Genomic DNA, 12687 nt, shown 5'->3' on the forward strand with positions numbered 1-12687 from the left:
CAAACACAACTTCACCAATGTCACACCATCCAATATACATATATATTCCACGTAAATATATATATATATATATATATATATATATATATATATATATATATACGTAGTCATTCACGCATGAATGACCACTAATACCAACTATAGTTTTATAAATTATTACTCTCGAAAATCATTTTATATCAAAACATTGTTTTAACTTACCCATGAACCGTTGTCGATCAAGTTCATATATTTTAAAAAAAAAAATTTTTTTCGAAAATGATTTAACAATTAAACAAGTAATTCCGAGAAATAAATAAATCCGTTCGTAAATGAACCACGTGAGATTTACTCACCTCCAAATCCTGCTGCGTCTTCTCTAACAGCCAAGATACGATTCACAATCGTCCACCAACTCAAACCATCAGTCACCTAACCAAATACGATAATTAACTTAGCGCACAATTCATAAAACGCACTAAAACGACGATCCCACGGTCGAATCCTCATCCATGACCGCACAAAGTCATCGAAACAGCTCTACGATCAACATATCACAATTTGAAGTAAATCTGACGGTCGGATCCTCACGGATCGCAAACCGAAGATAACGCGTAAAACCGTAAATCTAGCATGCATCCACCTTTTTCCAAAATAACCTTAGAATATATCAAAACGATCGTATGGATGCGTAGATGCATAAAGTGAAAACAAAACACATTTTGGATGACCGACGCGCCGCCACAAGCGACGGGTCAACAGGAGGTTCCAGGCCTAGTAAGGAAGGAACTCAACAATTAAGAAATTAGTAAAAGATAACCAAATTGACTTTCTAGACCCAAAAGTCCAAGCCCAGAAACTGATATTGTTCCAGGCCTAGATAGAGGCCCAATAAGGTCCATGATAGGACCATACCTAGCAGCAGCCTAGGAAGCCCATCAAGGACAAATCCTAGTTGCACATCTAGCAGCCACCAAGACATCCTTGCCGCCATTGGAAAAATCAATTTCAACCGACCCAACAGTCATCATTCGACCCACGTTGACTACCCCGTCACCACCTCCATCCTCAAAAAGGACTGCGAGGTCCAGAGTCTTCCATCAACATCGCAAGCAGCCCTTACATTTACCACATCATAGGGGGTCACCGCACGGCCACCAGAACTACCGCCATGAAGAGCAGCCATAGTCATTCTCTTCCACCAGAACACACCCTCATCACTAAGCCCGGATTTAATTCTCGAGAGCATAAGACGCCCTTATCATCCAAAGGATAATAGGACGAATGTAATGATGTTACTCCACCACCTTGGTTCTCCTTGATCCTCCTTAATTGTGACTGGAAAAGTTATGATATATATATATATATATATATATTATTCAAAGCGAAGCTTCGCTTTGAAATTAAAGTGCGCATTTAGAGTTTAAGGTCACTTTTCGGTCGCATATCCACATCTCGACCGTTCAGTTTTTAGGTACTAATGTATAGATCATCTTTGTAAATTTTCAGTCAAATTGATGATCATTAAGGTTTCTAACTCGCTAAAATCAATAGACGAACTGAATCTGTCCAACCTGAACCGTACATACTTTAAGGCAGTTATCAGTGCCTTAACGATCATCAATTTGGCTGAAAATTTGCAGAGATGATTTATACATTAGTACCTAAACACTGAACGGTGAGATGTGGATATGCAACCGAAAAGTGACCATAAACTCTAAATGCGCACTTTAATTTCAATGCGAAGCTTCGCTCTGGATAGGATCTGTATATATATATAAATTATGGCCTAAGAACAAGTCTTATAATCTCCACTCTTCTCCTTCATCACCTGCTAGATGAATTTTGTCGTTGACTAGCTAAAAGCCTAAAAGTCATCCCAAAATGTAGGAACTTCATATTTACCATGCACAGGGTCCGTTTGTCTTGTTAACTAGAAATAAATAATCATACAGTAGTGTTTAAATGGTTAGTAACTGACCAAAGAAGCTACGCTAAATCATCATTAAATGTAAATCCAACGGTAGAAAACAAAAGAACTAAACTTTAAAGTAATTCTTTCCACCATTAAGACAAGAATTTTATTTGTCATCGTCAAATATTGCTTATGCTGCCTCAACAATCCCGCAGTCTGCGTACACGTCCATAAGTGCATTGGCAATAGAACCAGTTAAGCTTATTTCATTCTCTAATATCGACTGATGAAATTCTTGTTAGCGTGAGTCATGACTTAATATTAGGAATGTATGTGTGATAGAGAATAGAGACGTAAGTAAGTTGTATTACTGTAATACTCTTAATATACATCCACTGTGAGATGAATAAAGTATCAAACAATTCATTCTCTCAATATTTCCCAAGTTCTTGTTCTATTTGACTCCCTAGTCCTGAATCCGGAAATTGTAACCACCCCAGTCAATGTTATTTCATTTGGCTTAACTCCCAACCCACTTCGCAAGTGACCGTGAATTTGAATATTCCAAGAGACGAAATCTCTCACATAACTTTTGTCGAACACCTTACGTGCATCCTCTATTTCTCTGTATCAAACAATCAAATCCATCCAAACCTAAATTTTACGGCGAAAACCAATACCAATCACTCTCTAGTTCTCTCCACTGAAAAAAAGCTTAACCCTCCACACTTCTCTCTCTCCCTCGAATCTTTCTTCTACTAGAAAATTGAAATTCCCTCCTTGGCTCGCTTCAAGTCTGAAACATTTAGGAAGGCAAAGTAATTGGGGTGTGCTACCATGCGAACAATAAATATATGTGAACTTAGGCCTGCAACTAGTTACTAATAAAATGGTGCCACGTCAACCAAGTCAAGCAGTTTTCCAGAGTCTGGAAAATGATTAAATTACCAAAATAGACCTAATAATCCACGTGTCAAGCAACGGGTAGCCCAGTCCAGAATTTCGGACATTGATAACCGAGCCTTTTACTGACTTGGGATCATTACAAGGGTGCTAGAGTTTCTGGGATTCTCTGCAATTTGGGTGAGCTTCGTTTACCTCTTCTTCTTCCTTTTTGCTTCTCTGCTTTTCTTTCCTGCATTTTCCATATGAACAGAGATTGGGTGTCTGAGGATGCTGCTTTTTTTATTTTTATTTTTTCCGTTTTTCTGAGGAGGGTTTTAGGTTGGGGGTTCTTGGTAATGAGGTTTTTTCAAGTTAAATTTGTCTGCAAGTGTTGCCTCTTATGAATCATTAAGAGTAATCAGTACGATTAGAACACCTACATTCTGTTATATATAGACTTTCTTTGACTGGGGGTTACAGGGTAGTGTGAACTTTGAAGAATTTACCTTCCATGGGTTCTTTTCTGTTTCTTATTGGTTTCTGCATTTTGGGTGAGCTTCTTTACCTCTTCTTCCTTTTCCTGCGTTTTCCTTTTGCTGCAAAAAAATGGGTTCTTTGAGGTTGGGGTTCTTGGTGAGGACCAACCATGTGTTGAAATAAGTTTTTTTCAAAAGTCAAATTTTGCTGCAATTGTGGCTATGTATGGTTGTTTTAGAGTAATATCAGTAGACAATCGTGGGTTACAGTGTAATATCAGTGTGTTTACTTGCCTCTCATGGGTTCATCGGTTCTCTTGCCTTAACTTTCGTGTTACCATTGGTACTCCCAGCATTGTATTAGGAGCAGAAGCTGGTTACTTGACAAATTCTTTAACATTTGCACTTCATTCTGCTGGTATCAACTTGACAAATCCAGATTCTTTTGATTTAGCAAGTCTGTAAGTTCCACATTTTGCGGTAACTAGTGGAAATTAAAGAACTTTTGGATGCTTAGCTGTTCTGTTGCTTTTATAGGTTTTACTTGGTTAGATGTAAGTGATATTTGGATGCTTAGAATAATTCTGTAGGTGCTATTTTGGATTCTTAGATGTGCCGTCGCTGTTAGACAATCGTGAATACATGTGTTTTAATGATAACTATGCTTCTAGGTTCTGGAGAATTTTTTGCATTGGGGTGTGACTGGGAATGGTGGTTGTAGAGGCGGTGCCGCTTTTGGCATCATCAAGAGAAAATGTGTCACAAAGTGGTATCCCTTCTCAGGAAAGATTGGAAAGGCTTCCCATGGAGCATGGCGAGTGTTTTTCCCATACTAAGTCACCTGAGTTTAAGAGGCGTAGAGTCTCTGCTGTTCGTGATTTTCCTTTAGGGTGCGGACCATTTGCTCAGTTAAGCAGTTTGAGACCTGTCCAAGAGGTGGCTTCTTATGGTATTCCAAAGGAAGAGATGGCTACTGCTCTGTTGGATAGAAGGTGTATTTCACCACCTGATGGGTCCACATCTGTATCTAATGACAATGGTCTGGAAAAGTTTCCAGAAAAAATGTATCCTCGTCGAAGTGTAGTAGAAGCTGTCCGGGACTTTCCTCCATTCTGTGGAATAAATGCTTCTTTGGTGGAGGCCAGGACTTTGGGTCAAAAGAAGTCAGTTATGGGTTACAAAGCATCATCATCAAACACAGCAAAGACTGATGTGAAACAAATGGGAATTGGGGACAGAGTTCAACCTAACACTGACAAAAAAATTCACAGGGAAAGGCCTTTTGATATATCCCATTCTCCCAACCATCTGCATGAAGAAGATTTCGAAAGCTCGCGACTTACATTGGATAAGTTGGTTGTGTTGGGCGGCTTGATGGCTTCATCAAATTGTCCATGGAAGAAAGGATGCAAGCACAAATCAAATAGTGGTATCAGTGAAAGGAAAAGAGAGAAATTTCGGGTAGAAAGATCTAAACCAGCTTGCATAGCAAAAGATGAATCAGAAATTGGAGGTATATTTCAGAAGAAGAACCGTCCTGTAGCAGTAAAGACTTCTTATCAAGGCACAGGTCGGCTTGTTATGAGGGATGGAGAGTATTCTCTTGAGGATGATGAAAACAAACATGATCATGTGTTTCCAGCATCATGCCGTACAGATGGGTGTCCTCCTCCTTTTGGTCCTAGTAGTTCAAGCAGCAAAACTCATGATAACACAGCTGTCAGAAACAAGGTGAAGGATACATTGCTTTTGTTCCGAGATGAATGTGGGAAGCTCTTGCTGGAGGAAGAACATAAAAGGTCAAAGGGAGGAGGAATTTCTCACCGAAGGGTTGATTTGGAAGCCTATAAGATCCTCAAAGATAAAAAGGTCTTTGTAAAGTCGGGAAAACAAATCATTGGAGCTGTCCCGGGAGTTGATGTTGGTGATAAATTTCAATACCGAGTGGAACTCAACATTATTGGCCTACACCGCCCGACCCAAGGAGGTATAGATTATGGGAACTTTGGTGGTAAGCTCCTTGCAACCAGTATTGTTGCATCTGGTGGCTATGCTGATGATGTTCATAATAAGAATTCCTTGATCTATACCGGCCAGGGAGGAAATGTGATGAATAGAAAAGACCCTGAAGATCAGAAGCTTGAACGAGGAAATCTTGCTTTAAAGAATAGTGTGCAAAAGAACCCTGTCAGAGTGATCCGTGGCTCCAACATGTTGAATGGAAGTAGGACTTATGTCTATGATGGACTCTATTTGGTAGAAAAATATTGGCAGGAAAGGGGGCCTCATGGAAAGCTTGTTTTCAAGTTTCAGATGAACAGACTTGAAGACATTAACTTGCTTGGAAACTGACCTGTGAGGTTAAGGCTGCAAATTCATCTATCAGGTATTTGGATACTGCAAGTTATGAGTCAGTTACATATGTGGTGCACCATACTGAATTTGGTTGAGTCACTGCATTTTGGCCAAGTGTTTACATTATAAGATAGCATTGCAACAACTGCTGGATGTAAAAGGATGTTGGGAATCTGATAGACTAAGGATTCATTCATGCATTATGATGTTATTGGTTCCTTTGGAGTTACTGTGGTTGTTTTCACTCCTGCAGATGCATGCTCGGCCTTGGCTATAGAGGAAGAATGGCTAACTGGTGTTTCAACCATCTAAAAGAGCTATGGTCTCATTTATATTTTGGATTTGTCAGCAGTTAGTAAGGTGTTTCTGTTAGTGACAGATATGGTAAAACTGACTTTTGTGAAGAACTTGACAGAGAAGCATAGGTTGAATAGATAATGGAAAGCTTGTAATCGATCTAATTACGTCTACATTTGCTGTATGCAATATTACAAGATGGTTGGTATAAACTGGGTTATGTGAATGTTGTGTTGAGTTTGATTATAACCATACTAGCTTGCATTTTAGAACTTCAGGAACACTGATATTCCCGCCCAATATTACAGTTCACACCCTTGGGAGTTCAAATACATGGAGCATAATTTATTACCCTGAATCTAGTCTATGAAGATACATAGCTCTGAATACATTAACAAAAAAGAATCAATCTTATTTTGCTATATATAAGCTTTTTACTGTTATTACGTATCAGGATAAAAACTTGAGAAAAGATCAAAAGAAGAAGGAACAGAAAAAGACAGTGAAGAAAAACAGTGATAGAATGGAAGAAAATATTGATGGTGAATTTACCATTCCTTCTCTTTCGTTTGGTTCAGAAAACAGAAGTCTAGAAATTCTTGCATATAATAGCCTTGTAGCAGTGAATGAAGTTGGAATTCCATATGGGAAAGGAGACTTGATGGAGACTCACCTCTGCCTTCATCACAGCAAGTGGCTCATTCTGGGAGTTTCTCCCGCCCAAATTTTATACAAAATAATTGTCCATCAGAGCATATGTGTTAACGGAGATGGTTCCGTAGGTAATGATTTTTTCTTCTTCTTTGTATTGGGAAGTCCACGGTGTCTGAGCCTCTGTCTGAAATAAATTGATTGTTATGAAAAGATATGGGGATCTTAGTAATGAATTTTCCAGTATGAATCCGATGGTTTTTTTTGTGTTCATATAAATGTATATAATTGCAATTTCCTGGTCCATGCATAACTAAGAGGAGGAATGATTTCTGATGCTATTTCTCTTAAAAGGGAATGCATCTCTATGGTCTTTTTTCCTGATATGGTCACTGATAACTCGTTGATAGCTGCTGCTTGTACTTGGGGAAAATGCATTCTGTAGTTCAGTACGCTTTATCATGAAAAAGCTGAGGTTTATATCCAAATATAATATCTTATTCCTAGATAATTTTCCATTTCAGATGCTTTATAAGAAGGACTGCAAAATGAAGGAGCCTGGCATGAGATTGGCATTTACCCAAAGTGGAATGTAAGGGGAAAATGAGCTGTCCTAGCCTCTTTTATATATTTAGACAATGTATAGGCATCTTGGAATATTGTTCAAAGAACAGGGTTCTTGCATGCAATTACTCACATCTAAAATCCCAGCACAGAATCCCTACACTCCTATGGCAATTCTCTGCATTTGGCAATAATTGACATGCTTTTTCAGGAGGTAAGTCTCCATAAGGTCTCTGTATTTTGAGTGAATTCTTGAAGAACTTTTGTATCAGTAAAAACTTTTAAGATTTTTTTTTCTTTTTTCCTTTTGCTTTTGGTAATTCTGGTAATCCATGTAAAGCTACATAAATAAGCTTGAATTGTTTACATGGAAGCACTCCCACCAAGATCCCAATCATTGTAGGTGAAGTTTTGAGTGTTCCTATGCTGTCAGATATTATTGGAACCCAACTCACTTCTAGTCTGAAGTCAAGAATAAAGAAAACACATATTCTTTTCACACGGAATTTGTAATCACTCTTCCCCTTCTTCATTACTACTTTTAGTTTCTGGTTTCTGTGCCTTTTATTGATCCCCCTTGAGGCCATCATGAGATGGAAGTGTATATATATAGGACTTGATGTTGATCCAATAAGCACTTGAGAAGCTCGAGCTTGGATCAATTACTCTGTTGAATATCCCAGATTCAACTCAGCCTATAAATTTTGGAAAATTTCACAGCTGCTTGGTACTGTGGACTCTCCTTCATGCCGGATAAGCCCACATTACTAAGCAGCATCCGAAATGATATGTAGTTGCACTCCTTTTAATTATTAAATGAGAATTAATAATGAGATCATTTTGATTTATTATTGTTCACATCATTATATGCAGTTGCACTCCTGTTTTCTCGACTTTGGAACCATTCTGATTTACTTTCTGTGCGGAAAGTGATACTTTCTTATCTGAACTTAAATGTTCTTCCCTGCCAAGCTTGGTTGATGAACACTATTTTACATTGATATAATGTTATCATGTCATCTCGTTCAGTACATGGTGATCAAACTTCAGGTGAAACTGGTTGAATGGCTTAAGTCAGTGGTTACAAATTGGACTGCTGAGGGAGATTGAGTGACCTAGCTAAGTTGCCAAGAAGCCTTCTGGTTGCCTTATGTTGTGTGCACCTGAGCTCTGATCGAGAAGAGGCTCAAAATGTGGCATGTACATGGTGCATATACCTGAAGCTGATGGATGAGTTCCCTTTTAGAGATGTAAGCTCGCATTAATTTCCCGAATAAATCTTGCTAGCTCAACTTTGATTACCTAGACCTGGTGTTGAAAAACGCTGTCAATTTGATATAATATGCAAAAATTTGAGCTGATTTGGGGTCAGCTATATCATGTTATCACATATATGTGTCCAATATACATTTTCATCTGTCATATTTTGATGAACTTTTCAGTTACTCATTGTAATTTATATGCAAGGAACTCATGCCATGCAAACTTATATGACATAATGGGTGTATAGGTTCTATGTGTTGGACGGTAAGTTGAAGATTTTATGCAGTTACTGTAAAAGGTATTCTGAGTGCTCTTTGTTTAAATGCTCGAAAACAACATCAAACAAAATTCTCTTTGAGGATTTTGATTTTTAATTTATGGTTATTTTCTGCAAATTCCAGGACTGCAGTGTCTCAGCAGTCGTGTAATTAAGATTGAATTTGGTGACAGTAGCAGGTCTGACAATGGTACCTAATCGAACTAACTAATCGTTATGGAGAAAACAAGAAGCTGAAGAAGAGAATTAGCCTCCCCAGTCCCCAGCAACAAATACAATTAACCAATTGACATTTAAATCTTAACTATGCCGTTCAACTTTTCCTATTAATTTGGCTACAAAAGAAACCAAAACTTTTGTGTTCATTCATATGATGTCATTGAATGTGAAGGTTCCTATTAAAGAAACAGCGGTTCATGCAAATCATCCTATTTAAGAAAGATGAGTAAATCCTGGTGCAGAGAATCCACATTTGATTCACTTTCTATGGGAATTAAATACCATGATCAGTGTTCTTGGAAAGTAGGTGCATGCAAAAATGGAAGAAAATGCAGGAAAAAAGAAAGGCGAGCATTTACAATTTTTCATGCATATATATAGTAGTTAAGTCTGGTGACATTTCTTTTGAAACCAGTTGTGACCTTTGAGAATACTTGCTCTGATCCTATGGTTAACTCTATAGGGTTTTTCGCTTTTTGTGCTGTTTTTCTTTTTCTTGATGCTGCAAATGGGGAAACTCATCACCATAAGTTTGTGGTATGTCTCTCTCTCTCTCTCTGCTTCTCTTGATCTCTCTGTATCTATATAACTGCTGAATTTTGTTGCAGGTAAACTTGTCTTCTTATAGTCGACTATGTAGTAGTAAGGACATCTTGACTGTGAATGGGAGATTCCCAGGGCCAACTTTGAAAGCCCACAGAGGGGATAAAATGGTTATTGAAGTCCATAACAAGGCAAACTATAATATCACTCTTCACTGGTGCGTGGCTTAATTGCATGATTTTTAAACATTATTAGTTTCCCAGGCCTGTTTCTCAGATGACAACAAATGTTTATCTGGTTCATAGAAGCACTTTTTTCCTCAAAAGGCTCTTTCAAGTTCATTTCCATGAAAGACTTGTTAGTTTGAAAAAAGAAAAATGAATTATGCTCCTTATAAAGCAATACCAGTAAAGCGCTTCAGCGCTTCTAAACAGGCATTTATGATCACATTTTCTCTAGGGTGCTAGAGTAAATACTAACATGTGTGCAGGAAATGAATTGATACAGGCACGGAGTTAGGCAAGTAAGAAATCCTTGGTCGGATGGACCAGAATATGTCACACAATGCCCTATACAGCCACGAAACAAGTACACTTACAGAATTGAGTTTAATAAAGAAGAAGGAACAATATGGTGGCATGCACATAGTGGATGGGCAAGAGCAACGGTTCATGGAGCCATTTTTGTTTATCCCAAACCTGGATCAAGCTATCCTTTTCCGAAACCTCATGGCGAGGTCCCAGTCATACTAGGTATGTACTCTGGAACCTTTTAGTGTAAATTTTAACTGTTCTAGTTCACAAGGCATTTCTCTCCAACAAAATGTTGGAAGATGTCTCAAATTAGAATCCCCTTTCACCCGTGATAAAAAAAAAAAACAAAAACAAACATTAAAAATGAAAGAGCTTCATTTGAATTCATGATGTAAGGTTCAGGCTTGTACTTAATTAAGTTATTTTATTTTATTTCACCTGCTAGCTATACTAAAAGATCATTTGCGCTTCTGTCAAAAAATGAAAGATAATTTGTACTTAAGTAGCTATCCATACACACGGTCTTGACTCTTAAAGTTTGAGATCTCAGACTAGAGATTTTACTCAACCTAGTTGAATCTTTAAAGGAAAGAAATCTGTATGAGAAAAATGCATAAAATTCAAACGATTCATTTTTCAAATCAATATGTTACATTGTATATATGCTTTTTCCTAACATGCATGAATATATTAATCATTTTTAGATGCCCATTAAATGTTAAAAGATACACTGTATAGGTGAGTGGTGGAAGAGAGATGTCATGGAGATACCAAGTAATGCAAATTTAACAGGAGGAGAACCTACACTCTCAGATGCCTATACTATAAATGGAGAACCAGGCTTTCTATGTCCATGCTCCAAAAAAGGTATACAATCAAGACTCGACTAGTGTCGTAATAAAGAAGCTAATTTGAATTATATTGGTACTTGAACATAATGCTCCACTGCAGGGACCTTTAGTATGCCAGTTGAACATGGAAAAACCTATCTTCTTCGGATCATTAGTGCGGTAATGGATGAAGAGCTATTCTTCGGCATTGCACATCACAAGCTGATATTAGTCGGAAAAGATGGTTCCTATACAAAACAAGTTGAAACCTCTTACATAATGATAGCCCCTGGTCAATCCATGGACCTGTTACTAGAAGCAAACCAACCTCATGGGCTCTATGTCATGGCTGCAAGAGCATATTCAAGCGCCATCGGAGCTGGTTTCGACAAGACCATGACATCTGCCATTGTTAAATATCATGGTTCAGATGATCACGACCACCACCCTCGAGGACGTCCTGCTTTCCCCCATCTTCCACCCTATAACAGAACACAAGCAGCAACAGACTTTACCAAGCAATTTAGGAGCCTTGCAACAAAAGACCACCCTACCAAAGTCCCATTACAAGTAGACACCCACTTGTTTTTTACCATATCCGTAAACCTACTTAACTGCAGTAATAAACTGTGCACTGGTCCCTTTGGGAAAAGATTTTCAGCTAGTGTCAACAACATAAGCTTTGTCATGCCACCGTCGATTGACATCCTTCGAGCTTACTATTATAAAATTCCGGGTGTATTCGAGAAGGATTTTCCAGAAAAACCACCAAAGGAATTCAATTACACTGGTGATGATCTTCCGGAGGGATTTTTGGCACCTTCCTATGGGACTAAGGTGATGGTTTTGAAGTACAATGCAAGTGTTGAGCTGGTTTTGCAAGGGACCAATGTGTTAGCAAGTGATAACCATCCTGTACATTTACATGGATATAGCTTTTATGTTGTCGGCTCCGGGTTTGGAAATTTCAACCCTAAACAGGATCCTTTGAGATACAATCTTGTTGATCCTCCTGAGGAGAGTACTGTTGGAGTTCCTAAAAATGGCTGGGTCGCAATCCGATTCAGAGCAGATAATCCAGGTGATGATCATGACTTTACTAGTATTCTTTTCCGGTAGATTCATGCTATTCACTCTCCCGTATTGTGATTCTGCACTTGTTTTTAAAATAGTATACTAATGTGTTTCGAATATAGGATAACAAACTGAGAATGTGAATTGCGACTGCCTTCTAATTTTCCATTTTACTAACATTTAAATTTGTATCAATTGCTTTTCCGTTCAATTGCAGGGGTGTGGTTGATGCATTGTCACATAGAGCGTCATCAAACATGGGGAATGTCTATGGTGTTCCTTGTCCAAAATGGTGTTAGTCATCATAATAGAATTCTATCACCTCCTCATGATTTGCCTACTTGCTAAAGGGAACAGATTCTTACATAGATTTTGAGCTACTGTTAGAATAAGAAAACAAACCTTATTCACGAGGTATTGGTCCTTATACTAAAAGTTTTTAATTTGTTTGTGACAGTGTATGCAAACTTGAATTTTAAAGTGGGATTAAACGCTTGTTCTAACCCACTATAGCCACCAGAGCAACTTGGGAGACTCTATGATACTAGTGGCGTTTATCATATATTTACTTTACATCTACTTGAAACCAAAATTACAATCTAATTCAACCAAAATTACTACATTAACAACGAAATTATCATATTCGTTTTACACTATTTACATATAATTGAACTAAAGTTACAACATTATCAACAAATAGTTCACAAACTTGTACCCAACTACTAATGTCCTTGATAAAGTAATTACTTAAAACATTACTAAGATTACACAAAAAATGACTTATTTACCACAATAACAATAAATATATATGTTTTCATATCTCTAT

At 37.8% G+C, this 12687-nt stretch overlaps 2 protein-coding genes across 3 annotated transcripts; both read left to right on the plus strand.

Moving 5' to 3' along the window:
- The first annotated feature begins 2890 nt into the window (after positions 1-2890).
- On the plus strand, positions 2891-12306 carry LOC133706692 (laccase-14). 2 transcript variants are annotated; one of them, XM_062132236.1, is made up of 9 exons: positions 2891-2977; positions 6486-6689; positions 7083-7336; positions 7996-9418; positions 9490-9641; positions 9932-10176; positions 10696-10824; positions 10909-11868; positions 12079-12306. In XM_062132236.1, exons 4-9 carry the CDS (start codon positions 9329-9331, stop codon positions 12207-12209), a joined length of 1707 nt encoding a protein of 568 aa, XP_061988220.1. In that variant the 5' UTR covers positions 2891-2977; positions 6486-6689; positions 7083-7336; positions 7996-9328; the 3' UTR covers positions 12210-12306. The 2 variants fall into 2 exon arrangements, with proteins under 2 accessions (XP_061988220.1, XP_061988221.1); XM_062132237.1 differs by having other exon boundaries at positions 7083-8372.
- On the plus strand, positions 3056-6455 carry LOC133706694 (histone-lysine N-methyltransferase, H3 lysine-9 specific SUVH6-like). The gene is made up of 2 exons (XM_062132238.1): positions 3056-5641; positions 5864-6455. The coding sequence occupies exon 1, from the start codon at positions 3964-3966 to the stop codon at positions 5605-5607; it is 1644 nt and encodes a 547-aa protein (XP_061988222.1). The 5' UTR covers positions 3056-3963; the 3' UTR covers positions 5608-5641; positions 5864-6455.
- Positions 12307-12687: the final 381 nt, after the last annotated feature.

The sequence above is a fragment of the Rosa rugosa genome, chromosome 4, assembly GCF_958449725.1.
Source record: "Rosa rugosa chromosome 4, drRosRugo1.1, whole genome shotgun sequence".
NCBI lineage: Eukaryota > Viridiplantae > Streptophyta > Magnoliopsida > Rosales > Rosaceae > Rosa > Rosa rugosa.

Coding starts and splice junctions, on each gene's coding strand:
- LOC133706692 (XM_062132236.1), top strand. CDS start 9,329: ATGGTTAACTCTATAGGGTTTTTCGCTTTTTGTGCTGTTTTTCTTTTT. Junction 9,419..9,489: donor CTCATCACCATAAGTTTGTG/GTATGTCTCTCT, acceptor ATTTTGTTGCAG/GTAAACTTGTCTTCTTATAG. Junction 10,177..10,695: donor CGAGGTCCCAGTCATACTAG/GTATGTACTCTG, acceptor TACACTGTATAG/GTGAGTGGTGGAAGAGAGAT.
- LOC133706694 (XM_062132238.1), top strand. CDS start 3,964: ATGGTGGTTGTAGAGGCGGTGCCGCTTTTGGCATCATCAAGAGAAAAT.